Source organism: Aythya fuligula, chromosome 5, assembly GCF_009819795.1.
Source record: "Aythya fuligula isolate bAytFul2 chromosome 5, bAytFul2.pri, whole genome shotgun sequence".
Taxonomy (NCBI): Eukaryota; Metazoa; Chordata; class Aves; order Anseriformes; family Anatidae; genus Aythya; species Aythya fuligula.
The window spans coordinates 7444249-7470852 of record NC_045563.1 but is presented as its reverse complement, the minus strand read 5'-3'; the positions used below and the strand labels follow the sequence as shown (position 1 = coordinate 7470852).

The 26604-nt window shown below is 39.3% G+C and overlaps 1 protein-coding gene across 4 annotated transcripts in view; it reads right to left on the bottom strand.

Moving 5' to 3' along the window:
• SYNE2 (spectrin repeat containing nuclear envelope protein 2) overlaps positions 1-26604 on the bottom strand; it is a 186390-nt gene that overhangs the window by 70915 nt on the left and 88871 nt on the right. For all 4 annotated transcript variants that reach the window (XR_004253309.1, XM_032188232.1, XM_032188235.1 and 1 more), the window contains exons 57-70: positions 24304-24444; positions 23774-23956; positions 23051-23188; positions 21437-21622; positions 19861-19983; positions 17730-17912; positions 13778-13903; positions 11209-11403; positions 10554-10628; positions 9367-9486; positions 8811-8918; positions 5412-5642; positions 1648-1815; positions 505-630 (exon numbers count right to left, since the gene is read on the bottom strand). Coding sequence is in view for 3 of the 4 variants with exons in the window: in XM_032188232.1 (XP_032044123.1) it covers positions 505-630; positions 1648-1815; positions 5412-5642; positions 8811-8918; positions 9367-9486; positions 10554-10628; positions 11209-11403; positions 13778-13903; positions 17730-17912; positions 19861-19983; positions 21437-21622; positions 23051-23188; positions 23774-23956; positions 24304-24444 (2103 nt within the window). In the remaining variant the exon portion in view is untranslated. The remainder of the gene's footprint in view (positions 1-504; positions 631-1647; positions 1816-5411; positions 5643-8810; positions 8919-9366; positions 9487-10553; positions 10629-11208; positions 11404-13777; positions 13904-17729; positions 17913-19860; positions 19984-21436; positions 21623-23050; positions 23189-23773; positions 23957-24303; positions 24445-26604) is intronic.

Here is a 26604-nt window from a genome sequence, read left to right as displayed (position 1 = left end):
GAGAACAGAATGAACAGTAAAATCAATTGTGTGCACTGTATTACCCTGAAATGATGATTGTGCTTTTCCAATCACATTTTACATGAATTCATTTAGCAAAGAAAATAAGAATATGTCTATCAGAATAGCAAGCAGGTTATGTGTAAATGTGATGTTACCAAACAAACAGTTTTCTAAAAATGTGTATTTTTACAGAATATATTACAGCCTGAGATGAAGTTTCAGAACCAAAACCCCTCAGTCAGAAACAAATTATGCAAGGGTACCATCCAGCTTTTTAACATTAACAGACATTTTGGACAAAAAAAAATCTGTGATTTCAGGGATTGGGGGCCTTTCTCCGTTCTCACAAACTCTCTCCTAATACTAGAGGAGAGGGGTGTCTGTGACCTGCCCTTGAAAGATTTGATCCTACATTGCCAATTGAAGCAAGTAATATATGTAACTTTCCCCTAAAGCCACAGCAGATGTAGAGCAGCCTAACTATTGGCCAGACAGAATTACCTGTGGGTACTGGAAACCATTGTGCTGGAGGAACGGCTGTTCAGCAAGGGCAAGCTGGGGCACGCTGGAACCATTTGAGTGCAGGACCTTGATGGACTCTGGATCAATCCTCTCCCTGTTTTGAATCTGTAAAGAGAGACCCATTCTGGGAAGGCTTCCAGACTTGAGAGAGCAGAACCCGCAGGTGCAGTCTGGAGGAGTGGCCTGGACCACTTGTACACAGAATCTGCAGTGCAAATACGGTTGCTACTCTTGCAAAACATTCTGTACAGTTCCATTTATTGAAAGTTTGCTATGTTCTAACCTGCTGCAGAAATCCTAATATTTCCCTTCCTGATGGTTACAAGGCTTTGTTTTGTTTCTCCTGTTGGCAGATTAATTGATGCTAACTCTCCATTCTTATTGTATAACCAAATTATAGGGATGTGCAATTCATGCACCTCAGTTTTCTACCTGTCTGTGTTCATGGAGATATTTCAACACGAGCCTTTACCGGTGCTAACTCACTCATGGGCCCTGTCAGCTCCCTTTTAGATTGTTCTCTTCCAGCACTCCACAAGAGTGTGCAAATTAGCTCTAGAGCTGGGATTTACTGTCTCATTCATTACGAAACTCAGCAAAGAGGTCAAGCACAGAAGGGGTTCACAGGAAAACCTGTTTTGCCACCATTGCAGGAATCCTGTCCAGATCTATCTGGGGGACTATGGCACTGGAAAGCTGGCTGAGTTGCTGCCTGTGCCACTTACTTGTTCTTCAAAGAGTTAGTTACTACTTTAAGGCCTCAGCTGTGATACTGTTACAAACAAACATCATGGCATTTCAAAGGCATTACAAAAAAATAAAGAACAAAAAAACTACAAACTTTTTATCCTTTTCCTATGTTCCTCACAAAATCTCAACCAACTGAGCACTTAAAGAAGAAAAGACATTGCTCAAAGACTCACTACAAATCCTACTACCTACTGCAAACTACAAATAATTATACAGCAGTGCAAACTGGAATAATAGCAAGTCTGACATTTCTGATTGACTCTTCTCCTTTCCTTGCTTCATGTGGTGAGCTCTAACTCTTCTTCTGTTACTACAGCACATTAAAGCACCATGACTCTTATTCTTGCTCTGCATAGCATTCATCTGCTTTACCTGCTCTTCATTGTATTTGTCTTGAAGCATCATCTGGACCTTTTCCAAATTGCACTTCACTTCCTTCAGCTTCAGAGAAAGAGCCTCCGTCTCTTGTTGGTGACCTGCACTGTTTCCACAATCTTCCAGTAAAGAAAGGACCTTTTGTTCAATCTCTGATAACATCACCTAGAAGAGACAGGAGTCAATTATTCATTCTTAAAAGTACAACACTCCTTTCCTGATAATGTTCTGAAATCAGTGCTTACATTTACCCTGTCTGAAATGAATAGAAGCGTACAGGTAGAAATAGAAAAAGCTGCACCCTCCCTATTTTTTTTCTATATGGTCTCTTTTTATTTTGAACAATTAAGTACATTTTATACAATGTTAAAGACAAAACTGTTTCAAACAACAGCCTCTGCTGGAAGTTATACCATCTCAGACACTAAGGAATCAAAGAGGAAAGCAGAAATGACAGACTACATTTGGATGAACCTAGACAACACACCCAAATGGTGAAGGAGATAGTGCACAGACTGATCACATCACCCTTTGTAAAAGTCAAGTTGCATGGCTGTGAGTCTAAGGCACAACTAAAACTATGCAAAACTATGATAAATGAGGAAGAAATCCTTGAGCTATTGTTCACAGTGGGGTCACAGTTTTAATTTAGTCTATTCCCATCAACCAGAAGCAAGGCGGCAGTTCTCAAATTATGAGGTAATGTTACCAGTGTATGGAAGTGTAGCCTTGCAAAGGAGAATGTTACCTGTTCTAAAAACAATTTTGGCTATTGACAGAAGGTTCACAGGTCATTAGCATGGATGGAAAAAAATTCTCACTAATCTTGCTTTGATGGTTTAAGGAGTTAATTCTACTTTTCTATCCCCCTTTAGGGAGCTTGTTGCCTCCACAACAGAATGTAGTGGGTTTATGTGGCAAGGTTTTGGTAGCAGGGGGCTGCAGGGGTGGCCTCTGTGAGAAGAATCCAGAAGCTGCCCCAAGTTAGATATGCAGTTTCAGCCAGCTCCAAAAAGGACCTGCTGCTGCTCAGACCTAGCCAATAAACAATGTTTGCACCTTTGTGAGAGCAGATTTCAGAAAGGGAAAAAAACTGCTGTGCCACAGCAGCTGGGAGAACAAGGAGTGAGACCCAGTCCTGCAGCCCCCAAGGTCAGTGCAGCAGGAGGGCAGGAGGTGCTGCAGGCATACAGCAGCAGTTCCCCTGAGGCCTGTGGAGAGGCCCCTGGTGGAGCAGGCTGTCCCCCTGCACCCATGGGTCCCACATGGAGGGACCCCGTGTGCAGCAGGGGCAGAGAGGGACTGTGAAGGAGCAGCAGAGACGAAGCATCAGGGACTGACCGCAGCCCCCATTCCCCTGTTCCCCTGTGCCACTAGGGGGGAGAAGGTAGAAAAGGGTAGATGGGGAGAAGGTGTCTTTAGTACTTTTTAGTTTCTCACTGCTGTAGCTTGTTAATGTAATTTATTGCCTATTACTAAACTCCCTATGCTAAGTCTGTTTTACCCATGAAATTAGCTGGTGATTGATCTCCCCCTATCCTTATCTCAACCCTTGAGCCCTTTGCTTCATGTTTTCTCCCCCTTCCCCTTTGAGGAGTGAGAGAGCAGCTATGGTGGAGCTCAGCTGCCCAGCTGGGTAAAACCACCACACAGAATCAACGAAATGTGACGTCCATGTCTCAGCTGTATGAATTGATAACCTGTTAACTTAGTTTAAGACTACAAGTACTTCTGTGACCATTTTATCTGAAATGCCACTGGGCTTTCAATGAAGCAACTAAAAGGAGGGACAAGCATTCCCTACTGCCAAACCAAGCTGAGGACAGTAGTCACCAGCACAGCAGGGACACAGTGGGTACTTCTTTACCTACTTCAACATGATTTCTTAGAGCTTCCCAGACAATATCTCAAGACACTCCATGCTTTAAGATTTAGCCTGTTTCCAAGGCTGATACTAATACACATCCCAAATGCCATAGCCAGCAGACAAACAATGTGCAGAGAAGACAACTTTTTCCTTAGAATTTATCACCATGCATTTTGGATCTGATGTCATACAAATCCTCAAATAGGCTGTGCCAGAGGAGTAGGACAAATCGAGCAGGCTCTTGCGAGATAATCATAGAACTTAGGTTGGAAAAAAACATCAAGATTAAGTCTAACTCTCAACCTGACCTACTGTGCCCCATCAACAAATTGTGTAGCTTAGTGCCATGTCCACACATCTCTTAAATTATGGGGACTCCACCACTTTCCCGAGCTGCCCATTCCAATGTTTGACTACCTACTTTGTGAAGAAATTATTTGTAACATCTAATCTAAATTACCAAAACATAGTAACATTATCATGTGTCATCCAGGCCACTGTAAAAAGTTGGGATCTGGCTGTTGATTCACCCTGCTGTGAATCAGATTGAATCTCTGCATTACTTTAAACTCATGTTTTGAAGGTTGAATGAGGAGACAGGTACTGGGACTCAACTGCACCAAATTAACTGATTTACACCATATGTTTATATCTACAGATTGCTCCTCTTTTGTGCAATGGGCATTTTTCTCTGTAGATCTTGACTAGGTTGGAAAAACATTTTTCCTCCTTTCTGCCCCTACAAGTTCACAGCCAAACTGTTAAAACCCAGTAGGAATTCAGCAGGGCCTACCATTGCCTGAGGCATGCTTGTTTTTACTGGTTGCAACTGCCATATCAAAACCTACACTGACATGAACCTTGAACGGGATCAAGATACAGCCAGCTACTTAGTGTACTCAGCATCCTAATTCCCAGAGTTCAGCAGCCAAGCACCTGGCTGCCTACACCCAGAGGCATTTCTTGGCATGGACTCATTCCCCATTAAAACAAACAAACAAAAATACATCTGAACACATCTTCTAGTAATTTAAAATTTGGTACAGGCTCCTTTTCAGAGAGTGTATCTGGTTGCTTTAGGCAGGCTCAGTTCTTGAAGCAGATAAGTATATCATCCTGGCACCAGAGGGAAATCCAAATTGGCGTGCACAATTTCTTTTAATCTGCATGCCAGAGAAAAATAGCTGTGCCAGGACTCCCACCCACTCCAGCCCCTCATGCCAGCTCTGTTTTGCTCCATCCGTTTCTACCAACAGGTAACTCCACGCCTTTCCTTCTGTGGCTACCTGGGGCAAGAGGCTGTCATAGACCAGGGGCACTTCCACATACCTGTTGTACTTCCACATACCACTGCCATACAGAGTAGGCAAGGGAAAAATCTCTACCTTTCCCCCTACACTGGTAGCTTTGGGGGCCTAAAGTGTAAAATAAGAACTTAACAGTTCAGAAGTTATTTTACATTGGTCTTTAAATCATTCGAAAAAAAATCAAAAGTGAAAATGTTGAAACAAAACAAAACCCTTTATTCTAGCCGATTAATCATGATGGAGGCCAATGAAAACATGACTTTTGATCAAAGATTTAAACTGTTCTGAGTCATCTTTCCAAAAATAAACTAAATAAAAACAAAGCTTTAAAAACACTCGGAGCTCTACCTAAATGCCCAAGATACATAAAGATCCCACTGTGTACAACCCTAAAAACAGGTATTTAAACTAAGCTGTTGGAAAGCTGCACCTGAAACTGAAGCCAAGCAGTTACCTATCTTGTGCACAGTGTAATGAAGCCAATTAAGCAGGGAAGGAAAAGCAAACTGTAGCTTTTCTGCATTCACAAATCCCGGGGAAGGGTGACTCATTTGGATGGCAGCAGCAAACTGACGGCTCGGTCTTACCTGGCAATCACCAAGCTGCAGTTCCACCATCTGCTGCATTTTGGGGGTCTGGGGGTCTGACCCCAGGGACACCTTAGTTTTGTCTAGCCATTGTTCCAGCTCGGCAACCTGGGCCTGGCACACCTGGAGGATTGTTTCCGGCTCAGGCCTACCGCCATCCACCTCTTCCTCTGAGTCTCCTGTTTTCCCTGGAGAGCACTGGGTGGCGTTGAGGACAGGAGGCGTGTCAGTCTGAAGCAAAGCACAAGAAAAAACACAGTTATCTATCTATTTCTTCCTTTTTTTCCCCTTCCCTTACCAGTGAGAAATGTTTAACTTTCACATTCACAAAGCTCAGAACCAACTCTGTTACCGTCTTCCCAGTATTAAAAAAAAAAAAAAAAAAAAGATAAAAAAAAAAAGAAAGGGAAACTGGCAGCCAGGTGATCCTGGGACCTGGTGCAACAGGTTTCCAGGCAGCGATTTGCATTTGCCCAGGTATACCTGGGCGCACAGGAAGCGAGATGACTCACCATTAACCAGTTCTCCCCTGAGGAGAGATGTTTTTCTGAGGGAGTAAGATGTAAAAGTGCTGCAGTTTACAGCTGCAAAGCATGCAGTTGTGCAACACTTAGAAGTCACTTGTACGTATTTGGTTCCAACAGTCGAATGAATGTGCTTTATTTGGGCTCTAGTTCACACCGAAAAAGAAATCTGTATTTTAAGTATATGTTGTGTAATTCTGTCTTCTGATTTGCACTCCTTTAAGAAGCAGAACTGTACACTCCCATAATAAGAAGTCTAAAGTGCTTGCAGATATCAGCAGTTGCTTAGAAGGTTATACAGGTCTGTATATACCTCAACACATGCAAGTACTTAATAAGTCAGTGGAGAACAGCGCCTCTACTACAAAACCTGTAACACTCCCAAGGCTCTAGAGCATACACACAAGCAAATGAGATGGCCGGTAGTAGTGCACAACCTTCATGTTAAAATGAGATTTGACAGAAAATCAGAGAGCCAACATGAATGTTTCGGCTATCAGTGCCTTACTTTAATCATTACTTTTCTTATTTACCTCCCATATATCTCGTGACAGTGCCATTAAGCACAGTAAATCTGAGTGCACAGATCATGGAAACGGCCTAGGTATGTCTGTTGAGGAATATGTGCTTGAAGGTACAAAAAGAAGTACCAGTTTACTTCAACCTCCATCTGAAATTTCTGACTAGTTCTAAGCCTGTTTGTTTCAGATCGTCAATATTTTGCCAGTTAGGGCAGAATATTTTGTTTGTTTTATTTCAACGAGACATGCAAAACATGTTGGTTCACTAAAGTAAATGTGTTTTGATAATGCCAAAAAATAATCAAACTTTAAACATTTGTAATACTGTGCATGACATACACATGTACATAAGCATTTAGTTTTCACTTACGGTGTACTCTGCCTCTCCCCAGGCAGACACTGTTACTGCAGTAAACTTTATTCCCTTCCTTTACAAAAATAGAGACTCAGATATACAGTCAAATCAGTTGAATAAAAAATCAGGTGTAACTATGTTCAGCTTCATGCACACATCATATGTTCATGTTCCAAGAGTGAGACCACAGAGGACATGCAGTGGACAGTCACCAAAGCTCAGCTGACGCACAGTAATTCAAACATGTTTCTGAATCCTAGATTATGTTTTAGGCTGCTCTAACTGAATTTGCATAGGAGGGACAACATGCCAGGAGGGGGGAAATGGTATTGTTTAGCAATCACTAGGATAGTGGGAATTATTTAATTTTAGTGTGCACTTAAGCTCTAAACAGAGAACAGAAATATAACCGTCTCCATATATCTCTACACTTAACCACATCTCTAGGGAAAACAAATGAATTTAGTATTTATAAAAGTAAATGTCTTCCTGTCTCTAAGTAGTAATTGATCACATAAATAAATCGTCTAACAGCAACAAAAAAATCACTCCCTGTAGGGAGCTGTACAGCATATGGAAATAGCACAGTGTACCAACACATGGGTATGGTAAAGATGTTGCTGGCAAAAATGCTGTTTGCCATGGTTTGTGGAAGGGAGCCCTTCTCTGCATTCTCTACGGAAGCAGAGGAGGACTCTGTCTCACCACCTGACAATGCTCTCTCCACAGCAGCTGTGTCAATCTCAAGACACTGCTCTGCTCAGCTTTTATATTACTGGGTTCCACGGATTGTAGGTGTCCCTGAAGACAAGAGGCTGACAAAATACAGTTGTGGCACACGAAGGTACCAGTAGCGCGTATGTTGTCTTGTAAGATGCCTGGATACCCAAAAAGTTCACCTGAAGATTTAAGTCTTTTGAATACAGGTGTCTGAATTCCCATTACACTCAGCTCAGATTTACTCAGTGCAGCTCAGCTAAACATGAAGGAGCAGTGAGAGCTCAGCTGGACCACTTTCTGTGCTTAGGGACTGCAGTGACTACATCTCCTTTGTCTGCAAAGGGAGCTTAAAGATGTCCTGCACATGCAAAGACCAACACCACTGTCGCACAGCAGAGAGGAAGGACACAGAGACATCATGTGTGCAGGTACATCATAGGTAATACACTCGCTCACATGAGGCAGAATGCTGTTGCTTATAATATTAATACACAATTAATACCGACACCCAGCTTCTGACTGCTATTAATAGTTAGCTATGTACCACTGCAGAAATGTGAAATGTTTTAATAAAGCACATCTCAGATTCTACCCCCATCTCTCTCTCTCTCTTCTTTTTTTTTTTTTTTTCCCAAAAAGGATAAGTTTGATGAAAGCATTTAAGGAACAACGGGAGACAAAATAACCTGGGAGCCTGGTCCTGCCTCATGCAATGATGAATTCTAGCTTATTCCATGCTCTATACCCAGCTAGAGCTAGAGCTGAGGCTGCTCTGCTACCAGTCTGCTGCTCCTGGCCTTGCTGGACTATTCAAGACTGTCCCCATATGTTCTTTTCCATATAACTAATAGGCTGCTGCCCATGAATCCTGAAGCTAGTGTTTGCATTCCACAAAGCAACAACATATGGAGTCTCATTCTCATTAATTTCTCCTTTATCTAACACTTAAAAATCCCATAGTTGATCCAGATCTTTATCATTTAAACCCTTCCATTCATGGCTGTATGAATGCCAGCATCTTTACTCCTGAAAATACTCCATCTTGTTCCCCAGTAAACTTCATTTTCAAGGAGCAAATCAAAACGTATTATTCATTTTCACCCTAAGCAGCAATATAAAGAGGCCCATAAAGGGTTGTAGGTATCTTACCATATCATTAATCCTGCCACAAACTCCAGTAGCATTATCATAACCGAACAGGGCCTCTGCCTCGTAGCTGGGTTATGCAGTGAGCCCCGAAGGTCACCTCGTTCAGCCTACTTCAGGCCTTCAAACTCACCATGGCTTGATTTTCTTCTCCTGTGCCAGGGTCTTCAGCGTTCTGCAGAGTTTGCAAAGACGTTTCCTTGCCATGTTTATTGCACGATCCCATTAGCTCAGCAGCATCCTGCAGAGTCAGAGACAACAGGGGAAATGTTTTTATCATTATTGACTTGTTGTGCTAGAGAAGCCTCAAAGGGCAGCAGCCATGCCATTCAACCCATGGTATATTAGATGATCTTTTCATGTACAAAGGGAACCTCTTCCACAAATCATCCCCTGACAAAATGCACATTTGATTGCCTTTCCAGGAGTTAGTGAAATGAATTGCTGCTAACAAATGTGCCTCTCTATCTTTGGTGTTTTTGTCAGGTTTCAATAAATTCTTATGTGCAATAGGAAAGAACACTTAAGGCAAAACTTAGTTTGCTGCAGAAGAGGGAGTTATCTCAGTAAGGCTGTCATCCTGAAATTCTACAGTCTCTTACTTCAAAGACTTCAACACCTAGGACTTGTGCAGATCCTTTCCATAAAGATTAGTTCCTGCCCTGTGGAGATAAACCTGAGTGCATTACCTGTGAAACACCATCTGACAAGGTACCAGAAGACCAGGAGTTTGTGCTGTCTTCCTTATGCTTTTCACCATCTTTTTCTGAAGGCCAACAGCTCTTATCTGTCTCTGCGGCTGTACTTCCCTTTGAAAGCAGCAAGAGCTCAGCATTAGCTTGTGAAAAGGAAGCTCATATGTTTCTTCAGGCAATGTAAAGTACTGCAAATCTTTACTAACACTTGGCTCTATTTCTGCTTTGTTTATCTATCTTGTGTCTCCCAAATCCCACCTCTGCCTTGCTCTGAAGCTTTGCTTGAAGATGAATGGCAGCTGGGTGACACTGATAGATTTCTCCGGAGACCTTAAGAGTATTCTCATGTTTTTCATGCTATTCCAAAGCAAACAAACAAACAAAACACCTCACCAGCAAATCAATCTTTCTCCTGTCCTGTCCCCTAAAAACAAAACAAAACAACTGCCAACTCCCAACTCTTGTATGCAAAGAAAACTTGCATCAGTAACGAGCAGGTAGCTAGGCTACAATATTGTCAGCATTTCTGCAGGTTCCTAATTTCACTTGAACAACTTGCAAAAATTCGTCCCTCTTGGAAGGTTTGCAAAGTTTCACGGATTTTTTTTTTCTTTTTTCCAAAAAGCTATTAATGTCAGCATGAAAATTTACTCCTAGCCTTGGTCCTCGACCTGTTGAGGTCAGCAACCTGTTGAGCAGTATTTCCCAGCTTCTCCCATTATCCCAGAAATCTCTCCCTACCTTCACTTCTTCCCCAATAGTTTGATCATGCCTTTTATTCTTAAGCTCAAACATACATTTTTATTTCTTTTTATTTCTTTTTTTTTTTTTTTTTTTTTTAATTTTAGCACTTCAGAGGCTGTCTAATTTTGTCTGAAAGGAAACCCACATATAAATATTGTTTTTGAGGCCCATGTTTTGCCACTAACACTTGCATAAAGGGGTATTACTGTATAAGCAATCCCATCAAAAGCAGGATCACACATTGCAGAATGAGTTCCTGTGTAATACTGGTAAGCTGACTCGAGTGCAGTTTCTCAGCATATTTTCTTGGTGTGACAAACTTGGCTTCCATTTGTTCTAAATTATTTCAGATTTACACATTTTTCATAATCTGTCATGTAACAAAACCTTGTACCACACATATACAGCTGTATATATAAGATATATATTGAACTCACCTTGCTGTGGACAGAATAGTCTTCTGACTCTTCATCTAAACAAGGCAGAAGAAACATCATTCCTCTTTTTTTCAACTACAAAATACACACAAAGGGACAGCCTAATTATTCATGACAAGAACAGTAAAAGCCTCTTCTCTTCTGCCTGTAAACTAAAAGAAAGTTACCGCTTGGGGTCCACTTTTAGAGAAGCAGTGAGCATCTGCCACCCTGCATTAAAGTAATTGAAAGCTGCAGGTACTAAGCACCTCCAAAAACTGGGGCTATGCTTTAATGTTTCAATATCACAGCTATATTTGGGACAAAGTTCATTTTGCTCCATGAAACAATTTACTGAAAATTCCAGAACAACTGCTTATCAATAAAACTACACACCTAGCATTTTGCTGTTGATTGCTTAATGTAAACTTCATGTTGGATCTGCTCATGCTAAAAAATAACCTAAGGCACACCTCTTTCCTGCCTTCTCATAGACATGCATTATACCCAGTCCTTACAGGATCATTCAAAAGCACAAAGGAGAGGAGAAGTAATACTGGTTCACAGCTGGAGGGATGCAGCTCTGTCACATGCTTGTCTTTCTGGATGAAGAAGGGCTATTTACCTTCCCTCATCATCTCTTGGCTAAGTGATCACAACATGGTTCTCAACTTACCTGCTGATCAGAAACAGTAGTCCCAATTGAGTCAGTTTGTGCAAATTCAGAGGCTGGGGATTCATCTCCTAGGTCGGGCACTTCTTGCTGTAAGCATTGGTGAAGCCCAGACATTGAATTCTTCATCCCAGTAAGAATATCTTCCTTTCTCTGACACAGCTGGATGATTTCTTCTTTTACAGCTTCCATTTCTCCCTAAAGAGGAACAACATTTGTAATCAGACATTTCTCTTAGTTAACCAAATGGTAATGTAACAGATGACACTTGTGATACATCTTACTGGGACTGGGTCTGGGTCTATTTGCCCTTTTTCCTTTCTCAGGGCTTTGGGACAATTTCCCATTGTCACTGCAGGAGATGTCCAGACACATACAAAACAACAGCAACAGATTCAGCTCAGGACAGCACTTGCTAGCTATAATGCGTAGGTTGGTAGTCTGGAAACAAATGTGAAAGGCTGGATAAATAAATTTAACTAGGTCTTGCATAGCCATGGGAATACGAGTTTCCCTCAGGACAGAGGGAATGCAGCTGAGTTACATTACTCTGTGAGTCAAAGCAGGTTATGTTTCTTCCAAGTACCTTCTCTGGAAACCTGACACAGAACAGTTGGGATAGCCTAGATGAGAGCAAATACAGCTAGGGGTAATTCAGGGCTGAGTCTTCTTTGCAGAAGCTGATCTAAAAGAAGCAAATATAAACCATTTGGAGGGTTTTAGTGACACAGCTAGGGACTAGAATTTTTCCATGTCTTTGAACGTAATACTGGAGCAATGGTCCCCAAGAAAGTACAAGGAAAATATTTAATGTTCTGCAGGGATTAAACAATAACTCAAGTAACTGCACTAACAAAGAGGAAAATAAATCTGTCTTGCTTTCCCCCTTGGCCATGACTATTGCTCTAGAGCCTTTTGCTAGGGGCCTTCCCTTTCCACTTGGTCACCAGGTAAGCAAAGAAAGCACAAGCAGTAATAAAACAAGACAGGACAAGGAATGAAATGCCTCACATCCTTCATTACTGAAAGTGCTAAATCTCTTTGAAGCACTATGGCTTGACCACAAAACTGAGAAGTGGCTAAAAATCCCAATGCAGACTCGGATCAGTCCATTAGAGCAAGCTTTGATGCTAGGTTTATAATAATAACAGCACTGATTCCAGAGCCTGCTCTATCATAGTGTGAATAAAGCTAAAGAAGTAATAATCTGTGACAGATGAAAGCAGTAAGACAGCTGGTTTTGTCTCAACCACAGCTTCCTTTGTCAGCAATGCTAGGATGGCTGCATAACTAGGAAGGTGGAGGCAGGAAACCCAGCAGATTTTCAAAGCTTGTGGAAAATCTACTCATATGATGCTTTTTCCTTTTATACACTGGAAAACACAAGGTGAAATCTTCCAGAGGTAAAAGCAAGAAAAAGTCCCTGGAATGAAGGGATGGCCATGTATGATAATTTACCATATATTTATAAATGTTCACTAAGAATAGTATTTCTGTTGCTTTATTGCAGAAGCAGACTTTACACCATAAATTTACCAGTTACTTCTTTGCAGACTTAACTAGCCAAAATAAAACCTCCTCAGAAACCAAATCTTTATAGACATCACTTCCACATTTAAAGACCCCCAGTAAGATGGACAATTCCATTGCCAATCCTATCAATGAAATGCTACAACTGTGAAAGAGATTTTCTTCTAAAACACAGATATTAAGCAGAAAGACCTATACTCAAATTCAAAAACAAGTAAGAATCAGGAAATGAGTCATGCTTAGTACTAGCATCAAGTCTCCTACATCCAACCTGAGAGCAGAGCAGCTATGCACTTAGGAGTTACCAAGTGATTATAGTTATTAAGCAAGTACAATGTATGTTTATTAACTTTATTGTGACTGACTGTAAAAAGCTGAGCATTTCAGAGGTACTTTATAAATAGTTATTATACTTAATTAGTCATTTCCTGACTTCTGCAGGGCTGTCTTTAAAACACATCTCATTTTTGCATTAAATAAGCAATTCATCCATTACAGAAAACAGTCAACTGCAGGGAGAAAAACAGCGTGTTATCAGTTGATGAAAACACAGCATGTCAGCGAGGACAAGGAAAGGAGTTTAAAGAATCTAACCCTAGCTGGAATCACCTGAAGTACCACTGCATGGTCAGTGATCAGAAAGGGACACAGTGCTCTCTTCATGCACTACCCCTAGCTGCTACCTCAGTAACGTGACCTGCCACATTAGCTGGATAAGGAGCACAGGAAAACAACAGCACTGCATACTGTTTCACCAAAATTTTCACTTTTTACTTCAGATTTTCACTGGGAGTTGACAAGGGTACAGATGCATATCAAAATCAACAAGGAATATAATATGAAAGACGTGCCCAACTTGCAAACTAATATTATATCTCCTCATATATAGCAAACTATGCATGTGAAGTCACACCATGGTATTCAGTTGCCTGTTTGATTGCAGCAGGGAGGGGAAGCACACTCCTGTTTCTCAGTGCTACTTGTTGTCAGGAGTAGCCTTAGGAAAAGTAACAGACATAAGAGAGAAAACAATGAAACCCACCTCTGGATAAGAAGTCTTCTGAGCCAGAGGTTGATTTTCATGTGATATTTCAACCAAGTGGTTTTTTAAGAACTGTTTCCGCTTTTCAATTTCTTGCTCGCATTCTTCTGTTTTCTTTAAAGCTTCCTGCGAATTATAATCATCATAAATAATTTTGAATTTACTTGGATGTAAACAAACTAGTCAGTAATGCAACTAACTTGCACGAAAGAGAACTTGAGCCCCTTTTGCATCTGTAGTTACATGTTAAAAGAAACCGTGTTTGTCCTCCTAACTTCACAGAACTCCATCCTCACAAAGTTTATTCACTTGCTAGAGACAAGCTCTGCTCTATTCATAAGCAGTACAGTGGGGAATTCTGCCTCGGAGCATACTATTGCTTACTCTAGAGTATGACTGAATCTAAAATGCAAAATGGAACATATTTAATCACATTCACTACAATTTAGAAAAGGTTGAAAATAAAGAGAAATCACATGTTTGGCCATTGTTCTCTGTTTCATATCAAATGAGAAAGCCTACCTGTTTTTCAGTGGTGCTCACGTCTTTACTGCCAGCTAGTTCTGCACTGACCAAAACTGAACTGTGCTGTACGCCAGGCAGAAACTGCAGCTCAGGAGATAAGCCGACCATGGTTTCTAAAAATTTGAATACTTCCTATAAAATGATAAGTATTTCCACTATGTGTGAGCTTCCTCTTCTTACATGACTTAGAGAAAGCCTACTATGTGTTAACAACTGCCAAATTCACTTTTATTCATTTGACAGTGACAGAAAAATCTCATCAACCCCCATGCTTCACTGTTCATGCAGAAATCAGCAACCTCCCCACACACCTTGCTAATGTTTGTCAGCCACAGCCTGACACAATCACGCAGGTAACAAAGAAATTATACAGATGAGAATATTTTGTGAACGCATTCAGTTCACAAAACATTTGGTGGTTCTGTTTTCCAGCCTCTGGGCTATGAATCAACGAATATCTATGGCCTATTCCTCAGGTGCAAAAGGTGAAGAAGAAAATGCAGTTACCAACAGGCTTAAACTTACAGCCCGGGAGGCTGGTAACCTTGTCTGCAAAGCGTTCACAGACTTGGCCTTTCAGAGCAAAGAGTCTTTCTGGCTATAAACAACAACAACAATCCCTCCCAGTAGAACACACACTAGTAAGATTCTGCATGATTTTATTTTTAATTTACAGGTTTCAAAAGGAAGAAAGAAGTATTTTCCCTGCTTTAAAAAATGCTAAATTTAAGAGGAAGATATTTAATTGTAGACTATGGTCTTAGTTTTAATGCCATACCTAAAAAATCAGAGGGCAGAGGGGAAAAAAAAAAGTAGGTATTCTCCTGCCCAATTTTGATGAGAAACTAAAAGTCCTTCCAAAAGAGAGATTCCCTTACACATCCCTGCACTCCCACATTCACGTGACTGTTCAATAAGAAGTAAAATATGCAATATCTCAAATTTCTTTGACTAACTAAAGAATACTACTCTGTATACAGACTCCAATTTCCCTCTCAAAAAAGGCAAAAAAAAATTATTTATCCTTTTCTTAATAGAACATAAATCATGCCTACATAGAAGCGATGCCTCTCTCTTGAGTTATTTCATGCTTAAATTTTGCTTTTTACTTTTCATATTGAGACCTAACCATGGAAAAGGCCCACCTGTCAGTAGTGTGAGAGCAGGCACTAAGAAATGAACATAGTAAAACATCAAATATGCAAATATTGCCACTCCCTTGCACAGAAAACTGATAAAGCTGCTGTGACTTTCAGGTACTCTTCCTGATGTGCAGTGTGCTCTAGGTGATCCTGCCTGGCAGGGGTTTGGACTAGATGATCTTCAGAGGTTCCTTCCGACCTTGGCCAGTCTGCGATTATGTGGCATTATTTAGGTAGTGATAGGTGTGGTACTTGACTAGCCAATAAAAAAAAAAAAAAAAAAAAAAAAGAAGGCAACATTGAACACACATGCAAGCCACCTAAAATCCCACCCTGAAGCATTTGCAGACCCTATTACAGGTTTTGTTTCCATTAAACTTTTTCAGGTGTTACACTACAACTTACTTATACAGAAGTTACTAGTGCAAGATCCTGTTGCATCATGGATAGCAAATATGTGCAAACACATCCAAACACTAAAATGTCACACTGATCCTCAGGGAAAAAAAAAAAAAAAAAAAAAAAAAAAGAGATCTACATGGGCAGCTTGCCTCCAGTTTGGTTTCCTTTCAGAATACTTACTACCTTTATAATGGAGCATTAAAAAATGCCATCCTTTAATAGGCTTATCCTTTGTTGTGTCTTAGGTGGTGATAGACTTTTATTGTAGTACTGCTGCCTTCGACTCACTCAATAGGACTGGAAAGTCTTTTTTGCACAGTTTGATATCCCTGCTGCCAAGAACTGTAATTTTTCCAATCTGTTTTCTTACAAAGAAATTTCTCTCAGCTACAGCTTGTTGCATGCATGTAAGATAAAGGCAAATGCTGAGCAAAAAAGACTGCAGCTATTCCAAAAAGGCAAAAAATACAAACCTTGACATAATGCTCTATATAAATGACTTAAGAGACTCATGATAATACTTTGTAATTGCAAAGCACCCTGATTCCAAGGGCTTAAAAGTGTTTTGAAATTCTTGAATATTTAATCTGGTAGCTCCTTCTCAGAAACGTTTGTATTTTACTACATCTATTTTTCAGACTTAAGAAGTTATATGGACTAAAAACCCAAAATGTTTAATACAGATCCACAGAGTCATTACTTTTATTCAACTCCAGGCGTGCATGTCTGTAGCATGCATGCAAGTATGTAGCATGCCTGCGTTTTCCTCCTCGTTCTCAAATAGAATAGAATAGCATAGCATAGCTCAGTTGGAAGGGACCTTCAAAGATCATCTCTAGTCCAACAGCCTGACCTCTTCAGGGTTATCCAAAAGTTAAAGCACGTTATTGAGGTCATCATCCAAATGTCTCAAACACTGACAGGCATAGGGTATCAAAAACTGCTCTAGGAAGCCTGTTCTGGTGTTTGAGCACTCTCATGGTAAAGAAGCTTTTCCTGATGTCCTGTCTGAACCTGCCTTGGTGCAGCTTTGTGCAGTTCCCTCACATTAGGTCTTTGATTACCAGGGAGAAGAGACCCGCACCCCCGTCTCCACTTCCCCACTCATTACAACCCTCTGAGCTCTGCCATTCAGCCAGTTCATCACCCAGTGTAGCATGAACCTGCTGATCTCACAGTTGGGAGTTTGTGAGGGACAGTATTGAAGTCCTTACCAAAATCCAGAAAGATTACATCCACTTCCTTCCCTTCATTCACTAAGCGGGTGACCTTACTGTAGGAGGTCAAATTATTGAGACAGGACTTCCCCTTCATGAACACGTTGACTCTGCCTGGTAATATTTTTGCTCTTTGAATGCCTTAATTTCACAAAGACAGAGATGGAGATTCACTTTTTAGTTCCCACTTTTCTCTGCCTGGCCTCCGAAATGCTTAGTAAGAAGTTATGTGCTCTAAAGCAGTCTGCTTTAGGTTTGGAAAACCTAAAACTCGCAAACTGTGAGCACCTGCAAGTAACACTGGATTTCAATCATCAGTAGTGCAAGACTGGGTTGTAAGACTTGTAAGACAGCAATGCCTTCATTTTCCTATAATATTGTAAAACAAATAGTATCAGTTGTGACTGAAATAGTCTTGAAATTAATTTGAGTTTTGTAACTAGTGTGGCTTGGCTTGTTGTAGCAACAAATTACACAGGGAAGAAAGAAAACACAACAGAACAAAAAAAAAGCCCCAAGCCATTACATAGAAGATACAGTAGGTGCATTATACGCCTGTAAAGATAAGATTATCTAGTGATAAAATGATTATAAAATAAAGGTGTTTTAGGTGACAGCTTCAAAATAAATAAATGGTAATAAAATAAGTGGATACAAATCAATTACCTCCAGTAGCTCATTTTTTTCCTTAGTTATTTTTTCTAGTTTTTTCAATTCTCTCAAAAGTTGTCCTGCTTTTCGGAAGACTGAGAAAGGTTGTGTTTTCACCCCTGGTAGCTGAAGTGCTTCTTCATAGGACTGGATATGAACAATGGTCTTCTGCATAGGACCAACATGGTCAAGTATAACCTATTAGGATACAAGATAGATGATGGATGTTACAGTTGGAAAAAAATCAACACGGAAAATTCACAGTTTTGTTATGATGTGCAAGAGTTTTCTTTAGTGAGTTTCCCATATAAGAAGGAAGAATATTTAAAACCTAGAACAAATAAGTGAAAATACATGGTGAGACTGTCAAAAGCAAGAGGAAGATATCATTTACATTTACAATTCTGCTTTGTTTGCATATACATACATAAAGCTTGCTCAGTTACAAAAAAAGGGTCACATTCAGAGCAGTTACTATTTTACTAAGTGCATCATTTCAAATTAATGAATCTTTGGCAGTGAAAACAGTTTAAAAAATGGCCCAATCCTTCTGCTGCTCCTAGGCAGCTCGGGTTTTTTGTTTTTGGCACTGCAAACCAGTCATGAAATGTCATATAATAAAGCTAACCATTTTCCAAACGTCCTATAAAACGTCTTATCACAGCTGAGAAGATGACAAACAGGAATGGAAGCCAGGAGAAGCCTCTGAAGCCAGTCCTGTCAGCTTCTCATATCACTACACTGAGTGGATGCATAATTTAGAATCAACTTTCTCAGTTTTGCATGATCGGAAATGGGCCTAAGTTGACACCACAATATGTGTTTTATGGAAGACTCAGTGATCAACTTAGCAAAGACAGAATGGCAACTCCAACTCACAACTTCCTGGTTATCCTGAAGACATACCTAGGTCTTACTAATACTTCCGTTTGATTTCCTCTCAAAAAGATTTCATTTAAATAGCTGCAATTAGAACATAGATGCTTATCCTCTCACTCATAAGCATCTGCGTCAGGAATTCTTTTGTTATTTGCATACTATCCAGGCTTCAATTTAAAATAAGGCAGTAGGTGAACATTATTTTCCAGAAGAAATATTACTTTAGTTTTTCCATATCAGTCATTACAAAACTGTTCTAAGAATAATAAAGCTTTGAGTGGTTTGATAACATATTTTTTCTCTCCCCTGATGCTGAACCCATGCTTTTTGCATTTCAGTCAACTAACAATATGGACTGCAGGTGATATAAAAGAACAGATACCATAACGCTTTGCTTTATTTTACTCAAAGAGAGAAAGAAAAACCATCTGGCCAAGATATCTTTGCAATGAAGTCTCTGCATGCGTTAAATGGATTTGTGGTGAGTCACTCCAGCCTACGTTTCTAGAAGCATCTGCTGCATTTTGCCTCAATTTTTGGAAAATAGGGCCTGATCTTCAGACTTTCAGATTACTTACTGTTTGACGGTAAGTGGAATCATGAGCAGTGAGTGTCTTTCTGAAAATCAGATCATAAATTTTCCAAAAATTGAAGTACTTATATGTCAAGTATGTCTAAAATTGTGTGCTTTAGTTACATATTTGAGCTGTCTATTGGCATGTTTTTAACAGTGCTTTTGTTTCAAATATTTTATGCCAGACCAGGACTGTTCTTCTTGAAGGGATATCCCAACAGTCTTACCTTAGAGTTTACATTCCACACTTGTCCTGGAGCATGTAGACTCAATTCCTTTCAGATGAAACTATAGCAGAAGACACTCTCCAGAAGAGCATCTAAACACTCCCAACCATTAATGGATGTTCAGTCTACAGGACTAGACTGAGGGCTAGTCCAAAGTAAGCCCCCAAGACATATACAGCACAGACATCAGGTCCTCTGAACTACTTTGCCTACCAATCTGCTCCTTTTGGATTTCACTACTTCCTACTGTAGTCATGCAGCTGAAATCATGACTGAAATAATGCTTTCACCCTTTGACCTGAGAGTTGGAATATGCGTAACATATTCAACTTACATGTCAAAATCATATGCTAAAAACTTATTCATTGTAGTATGAAGTCACAAAATAGTCTTATGCTTGTGACAGCTAGTAATTTATGGATAAATATATAGGGGAAAAAAAGCTTTTATGGGAGTTTTCACTGACCTGCCCGTGTTTAAGTTGGTCTTTAGGAGAAAATTCCAATAGATCTTCTGATGACAGGATTGTCTTCATTTTCACAATATCCTTCTCAAACACTTTTACGTGAGATTCAATGGCACTCAATTCCTAGATTTGGGGAACAAAGAACATTTGTAGATAGTATAGTTTAGAAACTCCCTTCAAAAAACAAACACAGCTTGAATTTCTGCCTTTTACTCTAAACTTAAAAAGAAGTCTGAAAACCAGATGCAGCATATGCAGGTCATGTTCAGCTGGGTGCTGCTGATTGCAAGGCTAATTATTATAAATTACACACGATCACAACTTCTAAATAATTAATTATCTGTGGTCATTTATTCAGTTTTAAACACTGAGTATGAAATTGAAATACCCTTGAAAAGTCACATTATAAATTACCAGTAGTGACAACGGTGGTATTTACGAGTGTAAGAAACCAGTCTAATTAAACTTTCTATAGGAAGAGAGTTATGTCAGATGGGAAATGTAACCACATACAGCACAGCTCCTAGTTAACTCTCATGGAGACAAAGTCACAAAATAAATTACACTGGAAGGGACCTTGGAAGACCTCTGGTGCCCCACAGAGCAGGTCGCATGGGGCCTGATCCTGTTGAGATTTGGGTATTTCCTGAGATGGGGATTTCACCCCAACATGGGGCCCCTGATCTAGCGTTTGACAAAAAAAGACTTCTTAATATGCAGATATATACTTCCTTTCTTATAATTTGGATCTGTTACTGTCCATCTCTTCTCTGTACACCACTAAGAAGAGTCTGGCTCCATCTTGTTTACAGTCTTCCATTACATAGCAGCATAGAGTGGTCACATCTCCCTCATACACATCTCTTCTCCAGCCTGTACCAACCCAGCTCTCCCAGATTTTCCTCATATGCCCTGTGCTACAGTCCCTCTACCACCCTTGTTCCTCTTCCTGGACTTGTTCCAGTATGTCTATGTCTTTCTTGCTCTGGAAAACCCAAACTGGGCACGTTACCCAGATGTGACCTCACAGGTGCCAAAAAGAAGGGCAAGATCATACTCTTGGACTTCCTGGCCACACTTGCTCAGGTAGCTCTGGATGGTGTTGGCCTTCTTGCTGCAAGGCTGTAGTACTGCATCATGGTCAACTTGTTGTCCACCAGGACCCCCAGCCTTTTTGGGAAGGCTGCTTTCCAGATGGTTGGCCTCCAGCTTATATTGGTATCTGGCACAGTGCATTTGCCTCTGTTAGAACTTTGTGATGTCTCTGTCAGGCCATTTCTCCAGCCTGTCCAGGTGCCACTGAATTGGAGCCCTGCTCTCCAGCAAGATAAGTTTGTTTAATCTGTTGATCAACCAGCCCTGCATTTCTTTCTCTAAAAAAATGGTTCATCAATACTCTTGAACTTTATAGCTTCGTTAGATACCTAACAGCTTCTGCAGGTTTATTTCCAAACAATTCATTTACTCATTGGCAAACCTACTAAAATCCACACACCTTTTTTCTATGCAGACAATATAAACTGTATTTCATAACACATGGTGAAGCTCAATACACTTAGAGATCACTCAAACTTACATCAGCCACATGCTGGATCTGTGGAAGAATCTCTGCTATCTCATGTTGTAAAGTTGCTACTTGATCATCTGCTTCATTTAGCTGTTGCATTACACTGTCTGTTTCAAAGACTGGCGTTAGTTCCTCCAGCTCCAAGTAAACATTGTGCAGAAGATTTTGCTTTTGCTCTGAGTCTTCCAAAGCCATCTACAGAAAAAATAAAACATTAGTTTGCCTCCATCACGAGCGAACATCAAAGTTTTGCAGAGTTCTGGACCTGAAGGAATCAGGTTTAATTTCCTGTACATCACTGACCATTGCATATGTTCCCAAAAGCTTAGTTCAGATTAAAACAAAGGACTGTTAAGGGAACTAATCTGTTGCATCTTGCAAGCAGAAAACCAAGAGGTTGCCACCATGATTTTAAGGGAATCAATTACATAAAATGAGTCCACATTAGCATGACAAGAATCATGAAGAGAAAGGTTTCAAACTTGGAGAGAGCTCCCAGTGCAAAAATAGAAAAGCATGAGATTGTGGAGAAGATTCCTCCCCAGCTCTTGTGCAGTGGCCAGGCTGACCCCAAGTACATGAATAAGACGTGTCAGACAAACACATGTAAAGGGTTTTCTGCACACCAGCCAGCAGATGAAATAAAATGCTGCAGAAAATATCTGGCCAGTTGTACATGATGGGAAGATTCTTCCCATCTCCTACAGCTAACTGGATAATTTTCTGGATTAATTACAGCACATGTCTTCATGCAGAATTAGTGAGTGTTGCAAGCCATACTTGTGATCCACTCATCTCTATAGCACATGAAGGAAAGGACTGAATATAAAAGTCTGAACTCTAATATGAGCCTTGGGTGCATTTTCAGATCCACAAGCTTCCCAGCCTAGAACACATAAAATGTTCCAAACCACAAATGTAAGAGGCAATTGTCAGGAAAGTGTTTGGATTTTGTTAATCACAATCTCCCCACTGTGGCTCTGTGATCTGTAACATATCAGTCCAAAACAGTCAGCTACTTCTTGTAAGACAGGAAAGGAATTCTAATTCATTTTAATACAACAGTCCGTGTTCAGACCACCAACTTTCTCTGTTGGCATAAGTCAAGAAGCGGACAGAAAAACTATTTCATATATGAAATTGCCAGAAACTCTTGGAATTTGCCTGACTCTGATCTTCCCTGTAACATTACAAACTTTTCATTCTTGAAACCATCAGTCAGGATTACCTTCAAGGTACAGTAAGAACTGCCTTCCAAATCACAATTCACTTCAAAGCTTCCATTAAACACTCAGACATCAAATCACTGCTTTATCTGCTTTAGATCACACACACAACACAATACAGAAAGAACTGTATATATTCAAGCAGTAAAAACTGATTACAGCCACATAGCAGGGTACCAGAAGATAGTCACACATTTTTGGAAGACAGGTGTACTACAGTTCAGTACTTTCAGAAGTCCAACACCAAAAAATTACCTATCTATTTCATGCATGTAAACCATAAATGATTTACTGGAAATAGGTAAGTTATTTATGTCAGTAAGACTTAAGAATGCAAAATTGTGCCTTTATAGAACAACTAGTTCTAACAAGACTATGCACAGATATTAGCATTTACCTGAAGATCATCACTGTATTTGTGTAGGCTTTTTGCAGAGTCATTTTGAGTATCTTCTCTTAGCAAGCAGTTGGTGTTCTCTATCCAAACTTTCATATTCTTCAAGAGTTCATCATATTCTTCCATCTTGCTGGCAGCCTAGGAAATTACAGAATTTTATAAAAGGGAGCAAATGCATTTCTGTTCACTAGAAATTCACATAAATTCATATGTGGGTAAGATTAAAAGAAAACTGGGTGCATTTTATCAAGGTCAGTTAGATTAGCACAGTGAAATAAAGAAGCACTTGTAATTTCTCTGAAACAGTTTCATTATTTCAGGCTCTTTCTTCTAACCAAAAGTAATTTTGGTGTTTATGAGCTTACATTTCATGCGGGCATTGTTGTGATTTATGTGGCAATATTAAATGGGTAGCACATTAGCAGAGCTATAGTGAAAATCACATCACTGATCCAGGGGCATGTACTTCCAATGTCAAGTCCTGTCAACTATGGTGCAGACCTGGTCCTTTGGGATGGTAGCTGGAGGCAATGCTTGTCAGTCCACAATTTCTTAGCTACAATAAGCCAACGCAGCTATAGTAGAGTAGGCTTTTGGCTCTTCATTAACTTGAGAACCTTTGATGATGTTTTGTGTAAAGCTTTTATTATTGATTTTTTTCTTAATAGGACTTTTTTTTTTTTTTTTTTTCCAATTTTGGGTAATTGTTACGTTTGCCTCTACCTTGTTTAGAATTGCAGTTCTCCGCTCAGCAAGTTGTGAGACCTGTTGGTACTGTTGAAGGGGGGTCACTAAGATATCCATCAACTCCTGTGCGTGGCAGGAATCCTGCTCTACTATATCATGCACTTCTGCATCCAGTTCATTGAGTTTATAATGCCAAAGGTCCAGCATATCCCAGATTTGCTGCATGTGGAGAGAAAGGAAATGAAATGTAAGGTCAGGCTCAAAGATAATAGCAGAATTATTTATACTTTATGTGGGTCTTTTGGAATTACAAAGACTTCCAAACTGATACAACAAGAACAGAACACTCTGCATCTACCAGTGTGATTCACAGCTGAAAAAAACCCACACATTTATTTTCCTGTGAGAAAGAATAGGTAAATATTCATCAGGTAAATGCTTGCTTGTACTTTTTCTTTTACAGACAAAGAATGAATGGAGGGCCACTTTGCATTCCTGCTAAACCGGGCTCTGTAGAAGCAACCAAAAATCTTTTAACACTCAAAAAATTTTTTTGGCAAAATTACCTTCTGAACTTCTTTGGCTTTCGCAATGTTTTCGCTCTTCTGTTGTAACATCTTTTCAATTGCTTGAAGGCCATTGTTAATAGTCTCTGCTTTTCTTTTCAGCACATACTGAGGAGAGCTCTGCAAGATTTCAAAGCTAACCTGTCGCAGTAAAGAGAAAACGATAGTGGAGATTACAAAGATCTGCTTGTTTCTGTTTACCCCTTCACCAAAAATATTAGAATTCTTTTTATATTTCTCTTGATGAGTCACTTAAAAACACAGGAATGGAATTAAATTTCCTGTGAGAAGCATTAATGTGACCAGGTTCAATGTTCACATCTTGTTCAATAATTTCGCCTTACCTGAAACGACTGGTCAAAGAAGACAATCCATGAATTTAAAAACAATAAGGCACTGCAACTCCCTGGGTATTTTGCTTCAGCTACCCCTTTTCTAATCTGTAATAGATGCTAATCATTACTGCATTGTGGAATGGGTGACATTCACATTCTTGTAAGAAACCTAGAATGGCACCATTATGCTTCAACTATTTCTTCCTTGTAAGAAATATGGAAATGAATCAGTACATAGTGAATTCCTAAATGCAAATTTAGAAATTTATAATAAACATAAAGAGCTCCAAGCCCCATAAAGCATATGGAACTTAATTTTATTCTTCAGAACTCCTCAAAAATGAAAAAAAAAATAAAATACTGAAGGGCCTGAATTTCCTATGTAAAGAGAAAAACTCTCAAGTATGCTGAAGTTGAGTAATAGCCTAAGCAGAGAACACAGTGAGGTACCAGGTTACCATGAACAAAATAAACTGCAGGGAGCGAGCAAGTCCTTGCTTGCCCAAGGTGATGTCTTTTCTTACTGAACCCTGTTTGCTATCAGGGTCAGCCAACTACCAGTAAATTGTTAAATCATGGTAAATTTTTTTGTGTGCTGCAGCCCTAGTATTTATGGGGCTCACACACACATTGCACAGCTTTATGCTGTGTTGATACAAAAGATCTCTGGTTTACAAGCTATTCTGGTTTGCAACTACTTACACCAAAATACTTCATCCTTTTGTGGGGAGAGGAATGAAGAATATTATGTATTTAATATTTTTATTATTATTATTATTTCTTTATTTGTTAGTTTTATTTACAGTACTTATTTACAGTTTCTGACAAGCACTGTCAGAACAATATAATAATACCCATGCTAAGGTACTTTATTGATAAAATTACATTAACTAAAATAAGTTTATAGCCAAAAGAACTGTAGTCCTCCTCTCAAATACTCCTGCTTAAAAAAAAAAAAAAGTTTCCTTTAGGCATTTAAAAGAATTCCATGACAATTTGTTTTACTTTCCACTACCCAAACATGAAAGTTTCCACAATCAGTTCTTTGACTCCAGCATGTAATGTATGCATTGGGATAATGTTTTATCTCAGAAATTGAATAAATACTGTTTTATTCCCCTTCTCCTTCTCTCTCCTAATCACTTGTTGGTTCTGAAAAGAACGGTTTTATTTTGAAATAGAAACTATAAAGTTAACCTAACTAAAACTAATAAGCAGTAATTAATATTTAATGCAACATCAAATGAATAATTTGATAGACAAGTAACTAGATTTAAAAATTGTTTTATTAAACTTTCAAGTTGTATCAAATTAACTGATATTTAGCCTTTAAAATTACCATTAAATATTATTATTTCTGCAAGAAATTAACTGAAAGTTTTGTTTTTTTCTAATTTTTAAAAATAACACAAATGAATGAATAAAAATGAAATTAATTACATCAGGCTAAAATTTCACCCCAAACGTACAGTATTATTCTATTTTCCTTTAATTTTGTTTTCAGTTAACTGTTTGTACTCCCTGTATACAAAAAAACAAAAACAAAAACAAACAAACAAACAATTGCAAAAATGCCAAGGCAATGCTATTTCATTACCTAAATTCTCTGCCTGCTTTTAAAGGCATGCAACTATGTCCTGAGGAGTGATATAAAGAACCACATCATGATACCCTACCATGTGTGAAAGTTAAACAAAAAGAAAAATTGTTTTCAAAGGTGTAATTTGACTGAGTTTTAAAATCTCTTAGTTAAGCTAAACTAACTTCTCAATCAACTTTGACTACTAGCTCAGTTTAAGAATCAGAATGCATAGAAGAGAGCAGCCATATCATACCCAAGACCATATTGCTAGTGGTTCTGCCATGCCTTGTTTGAACAACAGCAAAAAAAATAATATATATATACATATATATATATATATATATATATATATATATAAAGAAAACCAATGAAAAATAACCATGT